Raw genomic sequence first — 24,031 nt, 5'->3', positions numbered from 1 at the left:
GACTAGAGAGCTCCAGCGGTTCCATGTTTATTTAAACAAGCGATTAAAGACGCCCATAAATTCAGTAGCATGGTTTTTTTTTTCTTTTGAGCAAATAAGAAGAAAAATATCATTTCGTTTATTGAAATCCTGTTTAAAAAAGGGAGAAATTTACCTTCCACACCCCAGATGGCTCGCCATCTGTAGAAAAGACCATCTCTTTAATTATGGAAGTAAAAGTTACTCTAAAACAGTTTTAAAAATAGGTACTGAATGTTCGTTGCTCCCTTTTGCACCTCGTTATTGCTATTCAGAGAGGGAATTCTCCGTCTGACATGGCCTCAACCTCACTGGCAGCGCCTGAGAGAAAAGATGAATTTTGTGACCTGTGTAGTAAATATCTGACAGATCCAATATCCCTAGAATGTGGACACAACTTCTGTCGGCCTTGCATCACTGATCATTATCGGGAACGGAAAAAGGAAGGGCTTTTTTTCTGTCCTGTTTGCGAAGAGCCGATCCCTGAAGGAAAACTCCGGCGAATCCTGCAGCAGCCCACCGTGGAGGAGAAACTCAGGTTGCTTCCCGAAAAGTCATTTGTCTGCCCGAAACACAAAGTGATACTAGATCTGTTTTGTCAAGAGGACGAGAAGCTGATATGTGCCGTTTGTAAGAAGTCAACGGAACATAAAACTCACACTGTGATTTCTCCCAAACAAGCTGCCCAACCATTAAAGGTAGGGAATTGCTATTAAGGGACCTTTGGATTTTCAGTGGCAGATGCCTATTGCCTCTAACATGCGGTTTACATGCTGGCATCTTTCCTTCTGGAGTTGATGAAAATCTTGTTTGGATTCTCGTTCCAGAGATTTGCCTTTAAAGAAATATTTATTTATTTATTTATGTATTTGTTTGTTTGTTTGTTTGTTTGTCAAACATGTACAAAATAGCAGGTACCGTATATAGGTATAAACATAAGCATAAACAAAGGAAGTAAGTACAGATAAATGGGGACAGTAAGACAGGGACGGTAGGTACACTGATGCGCTTATGCATGCCCCCTTTATGGACCTCTTAAGAATCGGGTGAGGCAGGGGTGAAATGCTTCCAGTTTGGACTGGATCGCCCGATCCAGTAGTGATGGCAGCGGGTGGTTCGGAGAACCAGTAGCAAAAATCCCTGTGCCCCCACCCCATGCCCAGCTGAGCCACACGATCATCAGAGGCTTTTTTTTTTTACTTTTAAAAGCATTTTTTCTACAACCTCTTCCGACAAAAAAATGCTTTTTAAAAAAAAAAAAAAACCCTCTGATGATCGTGTGGCTCAGCTGGGATCCTCAGAGGCTTTTCAAAGCATTTTTTTCTGCAACCTCTTGGCCGAAGAGGTGGTAAAAAAAATGCTTTGAAAAGTCTCTGACAATCCCAGCTGAGTTGCCTGATAGTCAGAGAGGCATTTTTTAAAAAGCCTCTCTGACGATCCCAGCTGAGTTGCCTGATTGGCAGAGGCGTTTCAAAGCATTAGAAAAAATACTTTGAAAAGTTACAAAGAAAAAAAAGTTGGCCACGCCACCCAGTCACATTACCCCCCCAAGCCATGCCCACAAAACTAGTAGTAACAAATTTTACATTTCATCCCTGGGGTGAGGTAACAAATGTCTCAATTAGCAAACAGAAATTTTGTGCTCAATTGTGGTCGTAAGTTGTGGGTTCCTGTTCTGGTCAGCACATTAGCTGACCAGAACAGGAATTCTGGTCAGCTAATTCAATTGTGGGAATTGAAGTCCACACATCTTCAAGTTGTTGAGAAATACTGGACTAGACATTCTGCAGGGTCTCTTCCAATCGTACAATTTTGGTTCTATGAAACATGAGTTTTTGGAAAGATTCGGAACGAACAGCAGTACTGAGGTGTTGCTGAATAACTGAAAATACTAAGGTAGGCAGTTTGTCAAAGTCTACTTTTTGCAGGATCTAATCAGAGTTGATCATCGGGACCACAGATTTAGTCTTCCGAGCTTTCAGACTCGCCCATCCTCTGGGAATTTATCTCTCTCCATTCTGGAGATAATACAACGTAAACAGAGCCATGGTGGTTACAGTGCAGTATTGCAGGCTAACTCTGCATTCCCACTGCCAACAATTCAATCCTGACCGGCTCTAGGTTCCTTCTAAAGTTGGTAAAATGAGGACCCAGATTCTTAGGGGTAATCCAGGGGTGAAATCCAGCAGGTTTTGACAGGTACTGGAGAACTGGTAGCAGAAATTTTGAGCAGTTTGGAGAACCGACAAATACCACCTCTGGCTGGCCCCAGAGTGGGGTGGGAATGGAGATTTTGCAATATCCTTCCCCTGGAGTGGGATGGGAATGGAGATTTTGCAGTATCTTTCCCCTGCCACGTCTACCATGTCCACAGAACCGGTAGTAAAAAAAATTGGATTTCTCCACTGGGGTAATCTGATAACTATGTGAAACTGCTTAGAGAGGGCTGTAAAGCACTTTGAAGCAGTATACAAGTCCAAGTGCTATTGCTATTATCTTGGGACACATATATTTGCCTTTATTTGTGAGAGATACAGGCAGCTAGTCAGTGATGGGATTCAAATAATTTAACAACCGGTTCTCTGCCCTAATGATTTCTTCCAACAACCAGTTCGCCAAACTGCTCAGAAAGTTAACAATCGGTTCTCCCAAAGTGGTGCGAACCGGCTGAATCCCACCACTGCAGCTAGTGCTTCGAACAGTTCTACTTTTTGGTCCAAAGAAAGATCCTTATTCTGATGGATAAGTAAATAAACTTGTAAAATGGAGGATCGTGTTTGAAACATGACTCAATTTATCTCTTTCAGGACCAGTTACGGAGCCGGATTATACTTCTGGAGGAAAAGAAAGATATAATGGAGAATCATCCTTCAGATGCAGAAAACGAAATCGCCGAGCTGCTTGTAAATCTTGGTCATTCTGAATTTTGGAAAACCAGCTAATTATCAAGCTTATCTCAAAAGGTGGTGAAATTGATCTTTCCCCTCCCCCCCTCTCTCTCTTCATTAAAGGGGCAAATGGAAGAAGAGAAGGAGAAGTTAGACAATGTGTTCAAACAACTACACGATTTTCTGCATAAACAGGAAAAACAACTACACAACCGAATGAAAATGGTGGAGAAGGATATTCAAAACACCAAGACGGAATACCTGGAGGGACTTTCAAAGCAACGCATCGTGCTTAAAAGTATCATTCGGGAGATGCAGGAGGTGTGTGAGCAGCCAGCTGTGGAGTTCTTAATGGTAAGATAGTTTTAAAAGAACATGGTTTTAACACTAGCCTGGGCTCCTCACCAGAGAAGACCCAGCTCAGAACCCCAAATGGGGCATCTTCACTTAGTTTAGTTTAGTTTAGTTTATTTGATTTGTATACCGCCCTACTCCCGAAGGACTCAGGGCGGTGAACAGCCAAGCAATAAAATACATAAATACACAAAATTTAAAACCAGATAAAATCAAATTAAATCATTTTGGCCCAGAAAGATTAAAACACCCCAATAATTTAAAAACAGATTAAAATTTACATATTAAAAGAGGGAGGAGATTAGGCCAAGCCCGCTTGATGGAATAAAAAAGTCTTCACAGCGCGGTGGAAGGTGCGCAGATCCGGAATCCTCCGTATCTCTGGGGGGAGCTCATTCCAGATGGTAGGTGCCCCCACAGAGAAGGCTCTCCCCCTAGGGGTCGCCAGCCGACACTGTTTGGCTGACGGCACCCGGAGGAGTCCATCTCTATGAGAGCGTACTGGCCGGTGGGAGGCTATTGGTGGTAGTAGGCGGTCCCGTAGATAACCAGGTCCTAAGCCATGGAGCGCTTTGAAGGTAGTAACCAAAACCTTGAAGCGCACCCGGAAGACCACCGGGAGCCAGTGCAGCTCGCGCAGGAGAGGTGTCACATGGGAGCGCCATGACGCTCCCATTACCACCCGCGCGGCCGCACTCTGCGCCAGTTGGAGCCTCCGGGTGCTCCTCAAGGGGAGCCCCATGTAGAGAGCATTACAATAGTCCAGGCGGGAGGTGACGAGGGCATGAGTGACCGTGCGTAACGAGTCCCGATCCAGAAAGGGACGCAACTGGCGAATCAGGCGAACCTGATAAAAAATCCTCCCGGTCACGGCCGTCAGGTGCTCTTCTAAAGACAGCCGTGAATCCAGGAGGACGCCCAAGTTGCGAGCCCTCTCCGTGGGGGCCAGTGATTCGCCCCCAATAGTCAGTGATGGCATCAACTGACTATATCGGGACGTCGGAAACCACAGCCACTCGGTCTTGGATGGGTTGAGCCTGAGCCTGTTCCTCCCCATCCAGATCCGTACGGCCACCAGGCACCGGGACATCACTTCAAGGGCATCGTTGGGGTGATCCGGGGTGGAGATGTACAACTGGTTGTCGTCAGCATACTGATGGTACTCCACCCCAAAACCACGGATGATCTCGCCCAGCGGCTTCACATAAATGTTGAACAGGAGAGGCGAGAGGACCGACCCCTGCGGCACCCCACATATGAGGGGCCTCGGGGTCGACCTCTGTCCCCCTGTCAACACTTCCCCAGGATGTGGAAAGATCAAATCATTTGCACTTCTATAACTGTCTGCTTTGGTACAGCAACCAAACAGGACAGGTACAGACTTCAATGGTTGATTAGGACAGAAGAAAAAACAATTGCAACCAGCCTCCTTTCCATTGACAACCTGCATATTGCATGCATCAGAAGGAGGGCTATCTGTAGAAAATATCTACAGACCAGTGGTGGGTTGCCCCCGGTTTGGACCAATGTAGTAAAAAACTGGTGGGAGGCTTCACCCACTGACCCGGATGTCATCAAAGTAGATCTACACATGTGCAGAAGCTCCTGTGCATGCACAGAAGAGCACGCATACATGCGAGCACGCGGGCACGATGCAAACTGGTAGTAAAGGTAAGTAAAACACACCCCTGCTACAGACCCTTCACATCCTGGACATAATCTGTTTCAACTCCTCCCCTTGTGATGCCACAATAGAATTTTGCAGGCCAAAACAACCAGATACAGACACAGTTTTCTCCCTTGTGCCATCACTTTGCTGAACACCTAATTCCCTCAGTACTGCCTTAGATCTAAGGATATTTACCCATGTAGTATGGCTGTATTACTATTATCCTTCTCATCTGTTTTATTGCCTTCTCTTATTGGTAACATTATTATGATTATTAATACTCTGGGTTTTTTTGCTTGTACACTGAGAGCTTATGTACTGGGGACAAATTCTTTCTGTGTTTAATCACACTTGGCCAAATAAAGCGTTCTATTCTATTCTATTCTATTCTATTCTATTCTATTCTATTCTATTCTACTCTACTCTACTCTACTCTACTCTACTCTACTCTACTCTACTCTACTCTACTCTACTCTACTCTACTCTACTCATTTTCCTGTTGTTAATAGCTAGATCTAGCTTAAGATTCTTTCATGTTTTTGGAGTAATGAACACTTCTGATATTTTTGAACGATAGACAATCACAAAATATCTGTTTATAGGAAATGAAAGAGGTGAAAAGACAAATCACTGTAATGCAACTAACCTGGGTACAAAGCAGAGACTGGATTTTCCCTCAGAATATAAAATGGTTCCTTTGAATTTACTGCTCCTAAAGTAATGCAAATATCTGTGGCTAAGAAAAGAAGTAATCTGTGCAAACTAATGGCTGTGGGCAAAACTGTGATTTGTGGGTCTTTAATTGGACTTTAATCCAATCTTTTGAAACAATTTCACAACAAAGAGATTAGTAGCTTTCCTTCCAAAGCTGAATAAAAAGGCTGTAGTGTAAACACGACTCCCATACTAAGAACCATAGTTCTCTGTTATTTAGAATATTTCCTAAAACTCATTCATATTTGATACTCTCAATGCCTAGGGCTCCTTCTTTCCTCTATTTATTTTTGTCTTTTCCCAACTTCCCAACTGTCTTTCCTCTCATGCTACTTTTAAATATACAGAATTTCTAGGGTATTTTTTTTCTTAAAAAACTCTATGGGCATATGTTAATGGGAATTCAGATCTGCTCCAAAGAAAATTGAACCCCATAACTGTTCAGTAGATGTAATTTCCTTGAGAAGGAATGTTAGGTACCCTACGTTGATGTCAATTGAACAAGATCTCAATTCATGTCAGCAGTTTTGAACCTATACCTTGCAACGTCGAATTTAGCATTTTTCAACCTTGGCAACCTTAAAATGTGAGGACCTCAACTCCCAGAATTTTCCAGCCAGCATATCTGACTGAGAAATTCTGGAAATTTTTAACTCCACACACATTTTAAAGTTGCTAAAGTGAAGGAACACTGGTCTAATTACAGTATTATTTATTTATTTATTTGTTTATTTGTTTAAATTTCTATACCACCCTTCTCCAAATAGGACTCAGGGCGGTGCACAGCCTAAGTAAAAACAAAGCATACAAAATTTAAAAAACAGTATTAAAATAATTACATATTCTGGCCGTAAATTAAAACAACCCAATTTAAAATCAATTTAAAATTTAGCTCAAGCCAGCCCAGCTAGTTGAAATAAATAGGTTTTCAGGGCCCGACGAAAAATCCGGAGGTCTGTTATTATACGTAACTCTGGGGGAAGGTTAGTACTCTGGGGGAAGTATGGCTGGAGAACCAATAATTCAATCAAAGTGAAGAATTTATGAATAAGAGCATCTTATCAAGTACAAGCGCATGCAGTAGGGAAGCTTCATCTTTCTGTGAGTCTCCCATTGAGCTATAGTTTCTTCAAAGATCTAGAGAAGATGTTTGCTTAGGATAAGGGTCTCCAAACATGGCTGCTTTAGGAGTTGTGGACTTTGATTTCCAGAATTCACATGGCTGGCTGAGGTATTCTGGGAGTTGAAGTCAACAAGTTCTAAAGTGGCCAAGTTTGGAAACCTCTGAGGGTTTAAGCAACCTTCTTACTTTACTCTATTGCAAAGAGTGAGATCTCTTTTTCCTTTCTTTGTAGGACTTTAAAGCCAACATGCAAAGGTAAGTAGTTCCTGCTCATTTCCTCCCATCCTTTCTAAGACCATGTAGCAGAAAATAGGTCACCCGCCTGATACTCTGGACTTCAAATCTTGTCAACCGATGGCAGGCACGGTCTCGTAAGAAATCCATAGTGAGTCGCAGAGAATAATTAAAAATAAAGAGCATTACAGAGCATTTCACCGAGGCAGCCTTCAGCAGCGCCATCTTGGAATCCATCCAAGATGATAGGAAACAGTGGGAGTTTGTTAAAAATATTATTTATTTATTTAATTGTTTGTCAAGAGCATATTAGGTAATATATATAAGTATAAGCATGAATTGAATACATAAAATAGATACGAATAGAGGGAACATTAGGACAGGGACGTAGGCACGCTGGTGCTCTTATGCATGCCCCTTACAGACCTCTTAGGAATGGGGTGAGGTCAACAATAGACAGTCTTAGGTTAAAAGTTTGGGGTTTTTGGGATGAAACTACAGAGTCAGGTAGTGCATTCCAGGCATTGACCACTCTGTTGCTGAAGTCATATTTTCTGCAATCGAGTTTGGAGCGGTTCACTTTAAGTTTGTATCTATTGTGTGCTCGTGTATTGTTGTGGTTGAAGCTGAAGTAGTCATTGACAGGTAGGACATTGTAGCAGATGATTTTATGAGATACCCTTAGCTGAAGCACAGGGAGAACATGGCTTTCCAGACTCTCTTTGTGGAATTCCACTCTATCTCTCTCCCTTTATTTTTCAACGAAAATAAGAGCGATTTTTAAAAATGTACATGTGCATGTGTTTGTGAAAAAGATAAATAAAAGGAGAGAACCGTAAACTGAAATAACAGCTCTGCTCCAGCTGACTATACATTAGTTACCTTCCTCCTAATAAGAGTGCACTTTTTCCCTTAGCTTAAAAACACATTTTTGAAGCAAATATTCTTCCTGTCCCTATCTTAGTCTTCTATTTATTTAATATTGGAAGAAAAATGTTGGGTTTTGTATGCTGTTGTAGGATAGCATTAAACACACATGACCAAAGCTATATTGATAATCAGGGCCCCTTTGATTATCCTGAGCAAAACATTAGAGCAAGTTTTGATATAGTGCTAAATTCCCTCCTCTTTTTTATTTTTTTATTTTTGGGCCCCTTCAAGTCAGTCTTGACTTCCGGCAAGCACCTGGCTAAGGCAAGATTTTAGAAGGGTCTTTCTTTTGCCTTTTTCTCTCTGGGGCTGGAAGCTAGGGACTGGCTCAGGTCCCCCAGCTGTCTTTGCGTCTAAGGTAGATCTAGAACTCACCTTTTCCCAGTTCTTACTCGGTATCTTAGCCACTATACCAAACTGGCTCTAGGTTGGGGAGAACTAAATTGTAATCAAATGTTACATGATTTTGATCTGGTCCTGCTTACATTTTGGATTATGACCTTCCCTAAGCCATTCAGTATGGGACGCGGTGGCTCAGTGGCTAAGATATTGAGCTTGGCGATCAGAAGGTTGGAAGTTCAAATCCCTAGTGCTGCGTAACGGGGTGAGCTCCCGTTTCTTGTCCCAGTTTCTGCCAACCTAGCAGTTCGAAAGCACGTAAAAAATGCAAGTAGAAAAATAGGGACCACTTTGGTGACAAGGTAACTGTGCTACGTGTGCCTTCGGCGTTTAGTTATGCCAGCCACATGACCACATGAGACGTCTTCGGATAGTGCTGGCTCTTCGGCATAGAAACTGAGATGAGCACTTGTTCTGCCCCAGCTCCGGATTCTGGAGGATATTGACACACACCAACAGTCCTTATCAAATTTATTAAGTAGCAAGAATAAACCAAAGTCCGTCAAAGGTTGGCGACCAGCCCAGAAAACAAGATACGATAAGACTTTTCCAAAAATGCTCTGATGATAATTACAAGTTGTTTCCAGCAAGAAACTTACTAACGGCGTGTGATTTAAATAGGCTAAGGGAGTGGCCAATTATCCTCAAGCCTTACTCTCGAGGAGACCTCCTCCTCCTGAGTAGCCACTCCTGTCTTTTGGCAGCCCTGCGTGCTCGAGTATAGAGGAGAGGCTTCTCCACTTCGTTCTCTCCACTTGAAGGAGCCTCTGGAGGTTCTGAAGGCCCTGGCTGAGTCTCTGCCTCTGGCACCACATCCTCTTCAGCCTCCTCGCTGTCTGACGTGAGCGCCGGCTGCGCAGGCTGCTACCATGACACCACACTAGCCTCCTTGTCGTTGGGATCAGCCACGATCCACATAGGCCACTGGTGGGCCACAACAGCACTGCCCCTAGAGCTGGGAACGACTAGCACGCATGTGCGGGGGAACCTTTACCTTTTAAGTCATTCAAACTATCTTGATTTGAAAAATAGTGTCTGCACTCCTCCCCCTCCCATGTATCTTATAAATATTACTAATTTGGTAAGGGGAGACTTATGACAGTCCTTTTACCATCAGAGCTGCCTATCTGAAGGAACTCAACCATCTTCTAAGCCATTTCAACTCATTTGCTTGTAAATTGTTGACACCATCATTTTTCTTAGCATCTTTAACACCTTTCCCTAGAACAGTGATGGCTAACCTTTTTGCCATCGTGTGCCAAAAGCGGGGGGAGCGCGGTGGGGTCACACGCACTTGTGCCCACATCCAAACCCCGCTCCCCCATGCTCCCCCCGCTTTTGGCACGTGATGGCCTGGTGGGCCCGCTAGGCCCGTTTTTTGCTCTCCCCAGGCTCCAGAGCCTTTGTAGGAGCCTGGGGAGGGCAAAAATGGCCTTCCCCCCCCCCAGAGGCCCTCCGGAGGCTGGAAACAGTGTGTTTCCTGACTTCTGGTGGGCCCAGAAGGCCCAAAAATCAGCTGGCTGGTGCACGCATTTGTGCCGGAGCTGAGCTCGCATGCCCATCGATATGGCTCCGCATGCCACCTGTGGCACCCGTGCCATAGGTTCGCCATCACGGCCCTAGAATATCAACACCGCTGCTTTCTGCAAAATAACATTTCTCTAAACCCTTAAGCATCCCTTTCCTTGTGCCAAACGTTCTCCAAACTTTTCCCATTGCCACTGTATGTTTGGAGCTGCCACATGTCTTTATTTTGTTTCTGTTCCCCAGGTATGACAAAGCACTTGAAAGCACAATTGCTTTCCCTCTGGAGCTGAAATGGAGGTCCTGGGATTTCTGTGATATCAATCCTTTTCTGGAAAATTCTGGAAATATATTCAATGGTAATGTAGAATTGATGTTTCTGTTTGGAGTTTCACATGAAACTCGGTGCCATCGGCCAAGCAATGGGGGAGGGCCTTCTCTGTGGGGGCACCTGCCCTCTGGAATCAACTGCCCCCAGAGATACGAAGAATTCAAGACTTCGGTGCCTTCCGCCGTGCCCTGAAGACCTTTCTTTTTCAGCAAGCCGGGCTGGCTTAACCCTTTTTAAAATGTTTTTAATAGGTTTGTTATTGTTCTTTTAATTATGGGGCCAAACATATATATATATATATATTTAAATTGTTTTTAATGTTTGTATCTATGTTTTTTACTTTGGTTTACACCGCCCTGAGTCCTTCGGGAGAAGGGCGGTATATAAATTTGATAATAATAATAATAATAAAAATGAATGCAACTACCCTTCAAAAAGACCTTGACTATGTGTCACTTTGGTCTAACAAGTGGCAACTTCAAATCTCAACCAACAAATGCTCTGTCTTGCACATTGACAAAAAAAAAATCAAAAAATAAAATACAAATTAGATGGACATGACCTTGTAGATGACCCTCACTCTGTCAAGGACCTTGGAGTACTCATTTCTAAAGATCTAAGTGCCCAAGCCCACTGTAACAACATTGCCAAAAAGGCATTAAGAGTTGTTAACCTAATCTTCCGTAGCTGCTTTTCTGGTAATATTGTACTACTAACTAGATCATACAAAACATTTGCTAGATCAATTCTCGAATACATCTCATCTGTCTGGAACCCACACTGCATATCAGACATTAATACAATTGAGAGAGTCCAGAGATATTTCAGGAGAAGTGTCCTCCATTCCTCTACCCGCAATAAAATACTTTATGCCATCAGACTTCAAATTTTGGGCTTAGACAACTTAGAACTACGCCGATGTTGGTCTGACCTAAGCGTAATACATAAAATTATCTGCCACAATGTTCTAACTGTCAAAGACTATTTCAGCTTCAACCACAACAATACACAAGCAAATATTAGATACTAACTCAAGGTAAACGGCTCCAAACTTGATTGCAGAAAATACGACTTCAGCAACAGAGAGGTCAATGCCTGGAATGCACTACCTGACTCTGTGGTTTCTTCCCCAAACCCCCAAAACTTTAACCTTAAACTGTCTACTGTTGTCCTCACCCCATTCCTAAGAGGTCTGTAAGGGGCCTGCATAAGTGCACCAGCGTGCCTACCGTCCCCGTCCTAATGTCCCTTTTTACTCTTATTCTTTTCATGTATTCAAATTATGTTTATACTTTTATCTGTTATCTTATATATGCTTGACAAATAAAATAAATAAATAAGTAAATGATTGGATGCAAAACAGGGTGTCTGCAGGGGAAGGCCCCCCCAGAGGGGAGCACATGTAAAAAAGGAGCATAGTTTTGCTCACATGATCACCAATGCTTTCTTAACACTCCCCTATCAGATGCCATTGTTCAAAACAAATGCTGATAGCCCTTTCCTTTCCTTTCCTTTCCTTTCCTTTCCTTTCCTTTCCTTTCCTTTCCTTTCCTTTCCTTTCCTTTCCTTTCCCTTCCCTTCCCTTCCCTTCCTTTCCTTTCCTTTCCTTTCCTTTCCCTTCCCTTCCCTTCCCTTCCCTTCCCTTCTCCTTTCCCTTCCCTTCCCTTCCCTTCTTTCCCTTCCCTTCCCTTCCCTTTCCTGTCCTTTCCTCTCCTCTCCTCTCCTCTCCTCTCCTCTCCTCCCCTGTCATCTCCTTTCCTTTCCTTCCTTTTTCTTTCCCTTCCCTTCCCCTTTCCTCTTTCCTTTTCCTTTTCCATCATTTCCTGTCCTGTCCTCTCCCCTCCCCTCTCTTCTGCTCTCCTCCATACTTTGTTCCTTTTCTTCCTATAAAACAAGTTATTAATTTACATTGGCTATTATTGGAATCTGATGGCTAGATTCAAAAGAGAAAAGTGTACTGCCTTCCTGTCAAATTCTTGTTGGTTTCTACTTAACGTTTCCCTAGCATGCAATGTTGTTGTATAAATCGCTTTTGTCCTTCCTGGGTTTATGTTAGCGCTTCACGTTCTCTTCCTTTTTCCCTCCCCTCAGAGTCTCTGATGGCTGGACTTCAGCTGCAGAAAGGTAAATCCTGTTGTCAGGAAGACGGCGTAAGAGCTTAGAAGGAATAGCAATTTATTGGAAAGTTGGTTTGTTACATTTCCTTGGAGCATCTTAGAATTAATAGTTGAAAGCAGTGGTGAAATTCAAACTTTTTTACTACTGGTTCTGTGGGCATGGCTTGGTGGGCATGGTGTGGCTTGGTGGGCATGGCTTGGTGGGTATGGCAGGGGAAGGATACTGCAAAATCTCCATTCCCACCCCACTCTGGGACCAGCCAGAGTGCTGTGACCTAGGCTCAAGTAGTTATTACCAGACACAATCAATCCTAAACAAACATATTTTATTAGAACAGCTGAGAATTACTTCATTCTCAGCTTAGTCCAAATTAATTCCAAAACAAATTCTTCATAAACAGTCCTTCGGCCTTATCACCAACCTTTGTCTTCTTTGGCATCCTGCCAAAGGCTTTTCTTGGCAAAACCCCACAAAGTTCAGAAGCAAGAGATGCCAACAAGAAACAAATGTAGCAATGTTGCTTTCCTACAAAGATCCCAAGAGCTGTTGCTGCTCTTTTAAGCTTTCTGGGAGGGGCCAATCATCTCCTGGCCTTACTCCCGAGTTATCCTTTTTGCTTTAGCTGCTCTTGCCTTCTGGCAGCTCTTGGCATGCATGCACTAGGAACAGGCTCCTCCTCTTCCTCTGCCTCTCTGCTATCCACCTCTGGAGGCTCTGGAGTCCATTCATCGCTCCCAGATGGCTCTGGCCCCATCTCTTCCTCTGACGCAGAGCCCTCGTCCAAGCCTTCCCCTGACTCCAGGACTGGCCCATTGCCCTCCCCAGCCTCCTCACTGTCCGACTCTGCTACCAGCTCTGCAGGCTGCTGGCGGACCACAACACAGAGGTGGTATTTGCCCGTTCTCCGAACTATTCAAAATTTCTGCTACTGGTTCTCTGAACTACTCAAATTTTCCATTACTGGTTCTCCAGAACCTGTCAGAACCTGTCTTTCACCCCTGGTTGAAAGACACAAAAGGCAGAAGGGTTGTGGATGATAGAAGCTTTGTGCAGCATATGTGAAATGACCAGATAAAAGGCATATTCCCAAAACTTCATAGCATTGGAAGAAGAATAAACCAACACATGCAGTAGAAATCTACGGATGTTTTTAACTTTGATGACTGCATGTTGCCTCCAGTAGGATCCTCTAGAGATGGGCAAATATAGCCCCTTCATGATCTGTGGACTTCAACTCCCAAAATTCCTGAGCCAGCATGGCTGGATCAGGAATTCTGGGACTTGAAGTCCACAGATCGTAAAAATGGCCCCCTCCTACTCTAGTTGGAGATCCACTTTGATGCTTTGCAGAAAGAATGAGTAGGAAAGTGCTTTGGGGAACATTTCTTGCTTGTGAATACTTCTCAAAGTAAGTAAGTAATCATTGCCCCCCCAAATCATTGACCCCCACGGTAAGGGCTTGCAACTTGGGCATCCTCCTGGATACATGGCTGTCTTTAGAAGAGCATATGACGACCGTGGCCAGGGGGGCTTTTTATCAGGTTCGCCTGATACGCCAGTTGCGTCCCTTTCTGGACCGGGACTCCTTGCGCACGGTCACTCAAGCACTCGTCACTTCCCGTCTGGGCTACTGCAATGCTCTCTACATGGGGCTCCCCTTGGGGTGCACCCGGAGGCTCCAGTTGGTCCAGAATGCGGCCACGCAGGGGATTATGGGAGCGACGGGGCACTCCCATGTGACACCTCTCCTGAGCGAGCTGCACTGGCTTCCTGTGGTCTTCAGGGTGCGCTTCAAGGTGTTGGTGACCACCTTTAAAGCACTCCATGGCATAGGGCCGGGGTATTTACGAGACCGCCTTCTGCCGCCAGTACGCTCCCACAGAGAGGGACTCCTCAGGGTGCTGTTGGCCAGACAATGTCGGCTGGCGACCCCCAGGGGGAGAGCCTTCTCTGTGGTGGCACCTGCCCTCTGGAACGATTTGCCCCCAGAGATATGCACGATACCAGACCTCCGGACTTTTCTTCGGGCCCTGAAAACACATCTTTTTCACCTAGCCGGGCTGGCTTGATCCCATCCCTTCAGTTTTAATTTGTAATTGGTTTTAATCCGGGTTGTTTTAAATGGATAGCCAAAATTATTTAATGTTTTTAAATTGCTTTTAAATTTTATATGTTACGTTTTACCATGGCTGTTCACCGCCCTGAGTCCTGTTGGAGAACGGCGGTATACAAATAAAATAAATAAATAAATAAATAAATAAATAAATAAATAAATAAATAAATAAATAAATAAATAAATAAATAAATAAATAAATAAATAAATAAATAAATAAATAAATAAATAAATAAATAAATAAGGGAAAGGGTGCCTGAAGGGTGATGTACAGAATGTGAAGGTCTGTTCCAGGGGTGAAATCCAGCAGGTTCTGACAGGTTCTCTAAAACCCGTAGTGGAAATTTTGAGCAGTTTGGAGAATCGGCAAATACCACCTCTGGCTGACCCCAGAGTGGGGTGGGAATGGAGATTTTGCAATATCCTTCCCCCAGGAGTGGGGAGGGAATGGGGATTTTGCAATAGCCTTCCCCTGCCACGCCCACCAGGCCATGCTCACCAAGCCACACCATGCCCACCAAGCCACGCCCACAGAACCGGTAGTAAAAAAAATTGGATTTCACCTAGGAGTCCGTTGTAGGTCTCAGAATAATAGATTTAAGTTTCAGGGAGGCAGGCTCGGATTCAGTTCCTCTATCAATCTGCTCTTTCTGTCAGGATGAGTTTGTTAAAGGAATCAATGATCAGAGGAAGGGATGAGCTCTGAAGGATGGACAATCCTCTTAATAGGAACTCCTGCTCTGAAATGAGTGGTCCTTTACAATGATAGCAATAGCACTTAGACTTATATACTGCTTCGCACTGCTTTATAGCCCTCTCTAAGCAGTTTACAGAGTCAGTATATTGCCTGCCAACAATCTGGGTCCTCATTTTACTGACCTCAGAAGGGTGGAAGGCTGAGTCAACCTAGAGCCGGTCCAGGATCGAACTTTTGGCAGTGGGCAGAGTTAGCCTGCAATACTGCATTCTAACCACTGCACCACCAGAGCTCTATGTACCCAGATATGTATACAGGTAGTCCTCGGCTTACAACAGTTCATTTAGTAACTGTTCAAAGTTATAACAGCACTGAAAAAAAGTGACTTAAGACTGTCACATGACTGTTGCAGCATCCCCATGGTCATGTGATCAAATTTCAGATGTTTGGCAACTGACTCATATTTATGACCGTAACAATGTCCCAGGGACACATGATCCCCTTTTGCGATCTTCGGACAAGCAAAATCAATTGGGGAAGCCAGATTCACTTAACAGCTGTGTTACTTACTTAACAACTGTATGATTCACTAACAATGGTTAGTGAAGAGCCTGGATAGCTCTGCAGACTAAAAGCACTGTAATTTAACACCAGCTGTCTGCAATTAAAAGTAAGTTCGAATCTCGCCAGGCTCAAGGTTGACTCAGCCTTCCATCCTTTCTAAGGTAGATAAAATGGGGACCCAGTTTGTGGGGGCAATAAGCTGACTTTGTATAAAATATACAAAAGTATGAAGGCTATTGCTTAACGCAGTGTAAGCTGCCCTGAGTCTCCAGAGAAAGGCGGCATATAAATAAAAAAACAAACAAACAAACAAACAAATGGTGGCAAGAAAGGTTGTAAAATGGGGTAAAATTCACTTAAGGAGCTGCGGTGGCGCAGTGGTTAGAGTGCAGTACTGCAGGCTACTTCTGCTGATCACCGGCTGCCAGCAGTTTGGCAGATCGAATCTCACCAGGCTCAAGGTTGATTCATCCTTCCATCCTTCCGAGGTCGGTAAAATGAAGGCCCAGATTGTTGGGGGACAATATGCTGACTCTCTAAACTGCTTATAGAGAGCTGTCAAGCACTATGAAGCGGTATACAGTATAAGTCTAAGTGCTGTTGCTATTGCTAACAAATGTTTCACTTAGCAACATAAATTTTGGCCTCAGTTATGGTCATAAGTCGAGGACTACCTGTATAATCAAGCTCTTGATCTGTTTAGGCTTTATAAGGGGACAACCGACATCTTGATTTGCACCAATATTAAGCTGCCATTTTAACAACTAACGCCGCTTATCTTTTCTTTTCTCATCTTTCTTCTTTCTCAACAGCACATGTGTTTCTGGATCCAGACACAGCTCACCCTCGTCTCATTTTGACAGATGACTGTAAAAGTATGAAAATGGGCGAATTTTATCAACCTCTACCCAAAACCCCAGAAAGATTTGACGAATGGCCTTTTGTGTTGGCCTGTTCAGGATTCACGACTGGCAGGCATTTCTGGGAAGTCAGTGTGGGGACAGAAGACACCTGGGGTGTCGGAGTTGCCCGAAAGTCTGTAAGGAGAAAAGGAGATATTGAATTTAGTCCAGAAGAAGGTTTCTGGGCTGTGGGGAAATGGGATGGCAACTACACAGCGTACAACCCTCCCTTTTATACTCCCTTGACTTTGCGTAGGATGCCCAAGAAGATCAGAATAATTCTGAACTACGAAGGAGGATGGGTGACTTTTTTTGATGCCGATACAGGAGCTCCTCTCTTTGCATATTCTGTGCCCCCCTTCGCTGGAGAGGTGATCCTTCCCTTATTTTACGTGTTTGGAAACGCTCGCCTTTCCATCGCTCATTAAGGTTGTCATGTCTGCTTCTCAGTCTTGGTTGTCATATTTGTCAAGTCTGGAAAAATCAATAATCAAGAAGAACAAGAAACGAGTGGGGATCTAAGGTGGCTTTCCCCCAGTCTTGGTCCCTCTAGGTCTGGTGGGGCTGCAGCTTTCAGGTTTTCCAAGTCAGTGCGATTGTTTTCCATCCTGCCTTCTGGAAGGTGCAAGTCCCAGCACGTATGAAGAGGCTCAATGAGGAAAATGCTCATTGAAAAGGATCTCTGACAGCTCTATCAAACCTCCATTATCTTTCAGATAGATTAATAGCTAACTGATGCAGAGTTTATCTTTATTTTTTTTAAGAAACAATAACATTACTGCCCAAAAGTAATATTTCCCCTCAGCAAAGAAACAGGGCTTCTCACAGGATGAGAGTGTCGTTATCTCAAGACCTTGGCGATTTCCAGATAAGTGGACTTCAACTCCCAGAACTTTCATTCACTAGCCATGGTGGCTGTGGAATTCTGGGACTTGAAGTCCACACACCTGGGAATGGCCAAGGTTGGGAAACACTGTCTTGACTGATCTTCCTTCTAGCTTTAAAACTGCCAAATTTGTTAGGAATGGATCTTTTTTAATATATAAATTTGTACAGCAATTCCTTCTGCTCAGCTTCCTGGGTAATAAGATGACTAGGGCTGTTTGGCTGTCACCTCATCGAAATCAACAGTGTACCATGGCTTGCCTTTCCGCATCGCCTTCAGTTCAGAATTTTAGCACAGCTGTGGGTAACTTCATCATGTCTTATCATTCACCTCAAGAAAGCTCATGGTTTTCTCAGGCTCCCATTACAGAAACATCTTGGGGACTTCACGCAGCTGCCATTGTCCGTCCGTCCTGTCATGTTTTTTGAATATAACTGCTGATATAAAGAATCCTTACTATTGATCTTGTGTCATAAAGGTACATTTGTGGAACTACGGAAGCATATTGTGTGTGTATGTGTGTGTAATTGTGTGTAATATAGGCCAGTCTCTTTCAATCTTAGCAACTAAGATGTGTCGACTTCAACTCCCAGCATTCCCCCAATCACCATGCTGGCAAGGGAATTCTGGGAGTTGAAGTGATCTCGGCCATTGCACAGCGGAGACATTCTCATATGCTTTTATCAAACATAGGATTATCCAATCCAGGTGCCCCTCCAGATATGCTGATGTCTTTTCCCAGAATTCTCAGGGAGCAGCATGTTGGCTAGGGAATTTGGAGAGTTAAAATTCACATAGAAATAGGTTGCAAAACTTGAGAAGGCTCATCAAAAGGAAGGAGAAAGATCTTGACTCATCAAAGGGAAGGAGAAAATCAAAATTGGTTAAAAAGAGCAATCTTTACATTTAATCCAAATTTGAATTTTCCCTTCCGTCCTTCCCATGTCTATGGAAATTGGGCATAAATGTTTGTATATGGAAACTTAAATATGGAAATTTATTTCTTCAACAAGCCTCAAACCAGACTGGTTTTCAGAAATTCCACCGAGTAGGAGTGAGTTTGTGATTCCAGTCAGTGAAATGATTATTTTTTGTTACAAAAGGGAAGGACATTTTCATTCAGTAATATTCTATAAAAATCTGTCACCATCACACTTTCCTGCTTTAGCTTCTACAGTAGCTAAGGAATGCTTTAGATAAATAAAGAGAACTGTATTGACTGTCTATGGAGATTCTCAGACATGCAGGTTATGATTGTGCCAAAGGTGCTTTTTCAAAAGGCAACTGGATTTTTTTTTTAATTTGATTTATATGCCGCCCTTCTCCGGAGACTCAGGGCGGCTTACAATGCGTTAAGCAATAGCCTTCATTCTTTTGTATATTTTATACAAAGTCAGCTTATTGCCCCCACAAACTGGGTCCTCATTTCACCTACCTTAGAAAGGATGGAAGGCTGAGTCAACCTTGAGCCTTGGAGAGATTCGAACCAGCAGTAAATTGCAGGCAGCTGTGTTAATAACAGGGTGCGTAGACCACTGTACTATCAAGGCTCTTTTCCTCAAAGACGTTTCGCTTCTCATACAAGAAGCTTCTTCAGTTCTGAGTGAATGGTGGAGGATGGAAGAATGTATGTCCCTTGCAGTCATCTGGCCATTAGTATTCTTTCTGAGAGTCATTGAGGCTACTTGGAGGTTTATCTGTGTCCTCAGGCTCATCTGAATCACAGTGCAAATGGGTGTGGAACCTTCTTGGAATTCCTGAAAGGACTGTATTGTAAACAGGAGATAGGCAGCGTCATATTCCTCGCCCTCTGTTGAGAGAGGGCTGTTCAATCTCAATGTAGATGGCCTCTTTGAGTCCCTCTTTCAAACCAGCGGTCTTCTCTGTCCACAATGTGGACTTTGCTGTCTTCAAAAGAGATGAGTTTGTTCTCCTATGTTGTGCCATATGCATGGTGACTCTCAGAAAGAGTGCTAATGACCAGATGACTGCAAGGAATATAAATCCTTGTATCCTCCACCTTCTGACAAGCAAAGACAATGGAGAAGCTAGATTTACTTAACAACAGTGTTGCTAACTTAACAACTGCAGTGGTTCACTTACCGTATTTTTCGGAGTATAAGACAAACCTTTTCCACCCAAAAAAGAGAGTGAAAATCTGGGTGCGTCTTATACTCTGAATGTAGCCCTACCCAGCTTCTCAAAGGGAGTTTTCAGAGGCTGAAAAAAGCATCAGAAACGAAGCTTCAGAAAAGAAGCCCCCAAACAGAGCTTCAGAGGCTTTTTTTCCTGAAGTTCTGTTTCGGAGGCTTTCAGAGGCAGGAAAAAAAGTTTTTTCTGAAACAGTTTCAGAAGTTTCAGAGTCAGGAAAAAAAGCAAAAAAAAAAAAAAAAAAAAAGCAAGGCGCAGAGCTCACAACCAAGGAACCTATTGCTAAAATTCACCTCTGGGAACAGCTGATTGGGGGTATTCCGGGAGGCCGATCCACCTGCCAATCAGCTTTTTTCTTATTTTCCTCCCCAAAAACTAAGGTGCGTCTTATACTCCGCTGTGTCTTATACTCCGAAAAATATGGTAACTGTGACAAGAAAGGTGATGAAATGGGACAAAGAGCATTTAAGGACTGTCTTGCTTAGTAACAGAAATTTTGGGTTCAATTGCGGTTGAAGATTGGGGACTACTTATATTTACAGCCCACCTAGCAGTTCAAAAACCTGCAAATGCAAGTAGGTAAATTGGTACCACTTCGGTGGGGAGATCACACTATTCCATGTATCTCAGCATATAGTCATGCTGGCTACATAACCATGGAAGTATTGTTGCCCCCAATTTGGGTCTGAGCCTGGTGCTGAGGCCAATGAAGGACTCCAGACACGAGATGCAGGTTTGATTGCTTTTTATTGGGGTACCCTAAGGAAAAGGGCTCCTGGCCAAACTGCCAGGAGAGCCAAGAACAAAGAATTAAGAAAGCTTTATACATTTTCACTAAAGGAGAAGGCGGGACAAGGCAGGATAATAAGAGATGTAATCTGATAAACATTTTAGTAATAATTCTACAATTTGTTCTATTGGTCTCTAGCTGTCCCTATTCCCAAGCCTTGGCTAATGAATGCCCCAGGAGTTATCTAATACCCCTTTGATTTGCTGCAGGCCATCTCTATTCCTAACTTTTAGCTGAGGTCTGCAAGTTGCCTAACTGTTACTTGTATAAGCTTTCTAACTACCCAGAATTGTTACAAGCTTTACACATGCATATTTCCTGTGGATCAGCAGTCTTTGTTCTTGCCAGACAGACTCCACAATTACAGGCTTCCTGACTTACTTTCAAGTGGGTGCCATGACCTGGCTTCATTTTAGCAGACGGCCCATCAGTATCTTCAGACAACACTGGCTACCACAGCTAAGAAATGGAATGAGAGCCTCCTTCTAGAGTAGGACACGACTAGACAGGGGAAACATTTACCTTTAAAAAAAATGAATGACATTTATTTATTTATTTATTTATTTATTGCGATTTATATGCCGCCTTTCTCCCTAGGGACTCAAGGCGGCTTACAAAATGACAACTTCAATACAAATCACAATTTAATACAATTTCCTTTGTATATTGTTCTTACTAAGTAAACTGAATAAAATAACATATTTGCTCTACTTGTAGATTAAAAGGGGGACATAGGGAAGCATCCAGAAAGCATGCTGAAATGGGCCTAAGATGGCATACTTTGCAGTCCCATCTGAACCAGAATCCCACAGAGTTCAGGATGATTTTTCTCCTCCTTATTATAGTAATTATAATAGTAATTTCTTTGTTGTTTTGTACCAAAGCTCCAGAGATTTTATTTTTCTAACAAGTTGCCTGCCGTAGAAATAATTGACTCAGGAGCAACATATGCTAAGGTTTTACATTGCAAATTATTGGTGAATAAATGCCTGGGGTGGATGATTTTGGGGGTGGGCAGAGACAGCGTTGAAGGTCTCTCATCTTCTTCACATATTCAACCTTAGTTGGGCTCCATCTGAAGCAGGAAACCCATGTGTGTCTTGGGACTCAGCTTGTTAGAAACTCTTTCTTGCGATTTCAAATAAGCTGTGCCAAAGCGAGAATTGGAGTCAGCCATACTAAGAATGGCCCTCTTTTTTCTGCTTGCCTTGCTGCTATTCCAGGTAGCGGATGGCAGGCTCGGAACCAAATGCCCCTTGAGGTTGAAGATGGATGGAGCGCAACCCCAGAATTTTTACAAGCCAGGAGAGCTTCTCATCGGTGGGATCATCTCTGCCAAGCAGGCGCAGTTTCAGGCATACAGTTTCGGCAAGGCACCCTCTGCTGAATTTTTTTGGTAAGGCAGGCCCATCGTGGTCACTACACTTCGTCACAGATATCTAAAGGTCCAGCCTTCTAGAAGGATTTATTTCTTTACCCTTTATCTGATAGGATAGGATAGGATAGGATAGGATAGGATAGGATAGGATAGGATAGGATAGGATAGGATAGGATAGGATAGGATAGGATAGGATAGGACAGGACAGGACAGGACAGGACAGGACAGAATAGAATAACAGAGTTGGAAGGGACCTTGGAGGTCTTCTAGTCCAACCCCCTGCTTAGACAGGAAACCCTACACCACTTCAGACAAATGGTTATCCAACATCTTCTCAAAAACTTCCAGTGTTGGAGCATTCACAACTTCTGGAGGGAAGTTATTCCACTGATTAATTGTTCTAACTGTCAGGAAATTTCTCCATAGTTCTAAGTTGCTTCTCTCCTTGATTAGTTTCCACCCATTGCTTCTTGTTCTGCCCTCAGGTGCTTTGGAGAATAGCTTGGCTCCCTCTTTTTTGTAGCAACCCCTGAGATATTGGAACACTGCTATCATGTCTCCCCTAGTCCTTCTTTTCAGTAAACTAGACATACCCAGTTCCTGCAACCGTTCTTCCTATGTTTTAGCCTCCAGTCCCCTAATCATCTTTGTTGCTCTTCTCTGCACTCTTTCTAGAGTCTCCACATTTTTTTTTGCATCGTGATGACCAAAACTGGATGCAGTATTCCAAGTGTGGCCTTACCAAGGCATTATAAAGTGGTATTAACACTTCACGTGATCTTGATTCTATCCCTCTGTTTATGCAGCTTAGAACTGTGTTGGTGTGAGCTCCTGCTCTGGAGAAAAGACTTTGGGGCATGAGGCACACTTCCTATTCTGCATTGGCTAAAGCTCCTTCTGATATGTTTTTGACATCAGTTTAAAGAGCAAGGAAGAGATGTGTGATATTTTACAGGACTATTTTGTATGGATAATAGTGTATTAATGAGTAAGCCAGTGACTATTAATAAGTATGAAATAGAAGGTAGATATTTTTTCCTCATAGTCTGCCTTTTTAGTTTGTTTGAGATTGTATCTTCTATTTTTTTTAAAAAAAAATAATGGTTTATTTAATAAATTTAATAAACCTTTGTTAAATTATATATTATCCGTATATATAAAATGTTATAAAATTGAACAAATCATATTAAAGTATAAAAATAAGCTAAATTTCTCCAGTATGTTTCCAGTAAACCTGGGAAGTCAATTTTCCTGGCAATGATTTTGGGGCTGTGTCAATGCAATTTTCTTCTGCAGTCCCAGTTAAATCCTTGCCTTGCCTTTGTCTAAAACAGGGGTGGGGAACGATGGAGCCTCTATGACGTGTGGACTTCAATTCCCAGAATTCCTGAGCATGGCTGGTTCAGAAATTCTGGGAATTGACGTCCACAGGTCATAAAGAGGCCATAGTTCCCACCCCTGGTCTAAACAGACACAGTATATTAGCAAAGCCTGGCATGAAATCCTTGATTTTAATTCTTCTGTTCTTATGAGGGCCCTCAAATCCATTGACCCAATGACCTCCAGGGAGCTTCAGGAAGTAGTTTAGGAGTTGGGTTTTCCTTTGCCAGTCTAGCAACTTTACCTCTACACCTGCAACCTTAAACACTCAAAGAGCCACAAAGGTCCTAACCGGACGCCCCCTGTTCAATTCTGGAGCTGACCAGAAGTCCAGTTCCCCCACCATAGAGTTTCCTCCTAGCACGGCGTCTTTCTTCCTCTGCCGACTGGAAATCTGGTTCCCCCACCATAGAGTCTCCTCCTGCATGGCGTCCTTTTTCCTTTACCTGTCCTAACCAAAAGCCCTATCTATTGTGGAACCAACTGGCAACAGGGAGCCGCAGCAGAGGGATGAAAGAGCCACATGTGGCTCCAGAGCCGCGGGTTGCTGACCCCTGCTCTGCACACTCAACTTCTTTACTTCTTCCATTCAAATGATTGCTATCTAATGATACTGTGGATTTTATTTTCTAATTTTCCCATGGTACCTTTTGCTCTATGGCATATTGGATCATCTTTTTTGTAGTTTTTGCAGCGTCATAATTTGCTGAGAAAGCTTCAGTGATTGAGCAGATAAGGAGCATATTCATTCATTCATAGGATTATTTGTTTCATAAAAAGTCCCTGAACATGGTTAGAAGACCATCAATAGACCAAAGCATTACATTTTAGTTGACACTTGGGTTTTAACCCTGACTCTGGATTAGTG

The 24,031-nt window shown here is 43.2% G+C and overlaps 1 protein-coding gene across 1 annotated transcript; it reads left to right on the top strand.

Moving 5' to 3' along the window:
* The first annotated feature begins 292 nt into the window (after nt 1–292).
* LOC148115688 (E3 ubiquitin-protein ligase TRIM7-like) lies at nt 293–17,961 on the top strand. Its single transcript, XM_087888177.1, has 7 exons — nt 293–716; nt 2,826–2,921; nt 3,030–3,260; nt 6,999–7,021; nt 10,100–10,212; nt 12,276–12,308; nt 16,489–17,961. Exons 1-7 carry the CDS (start codon nt 315–317, stop codon nt 17,004–17,006), a joined length of 1,416 nt encoding a protein of 471 aa, XP_087744303.1. The 5' UTR covers nt 293–314; the 3' UTR covers nt 17,007–17,961.
* Nucleotides 17,962–24,031: the final 6,070 nt, after the last annotated feature.

This window comes from Pantherophis guttatus, chromosome 2, assembly GCF_059756535.1.
Source record: "Pantherophis guttatus breed Tessera chromosome 2, ASM5975653v1, whole genome shotgun sequence".
NCBI classification, from domain to species: domain Eukaryota; kingdom Metazoa; phylum Chordata; class Lepidosauria; order Squamata; family Colubridae; genus Pantherophis; species Pantherophis guttatus.
Note: the sequence above shows the minus strand (reverse complement) of the source record. Positions and strands in the feature narration are given on the sequence as shown.

What these genes read in the sequence shown, in the direction of transcription:
- LOC148115688 (XM_087888177.1), top strand. Translation starts at nt 315, where the DNA reads ATGGCCTCAACCTCACTGGCAGCGCCTGAGAGAAAAGATGAATTTTGT. An exon ending in CAGCTGTGGAGTTCTTAATG is followed by an intron (nt 3,261 to 6,998) that starts GTAAGATAGTTT and finishes CTTTCTTTGTAG; the next exon opens with GACTTTAAAGCCAACATGCA. An exon ending in TTTAAAGCCAACATGCAAAG is followed by an intron (nt 7,022 to 10,099) that starts GTAAGTAGTTCC and finishes TCTGTTCCCCAG; the next exon opens with GTATGACAAAGCACTTGAAA.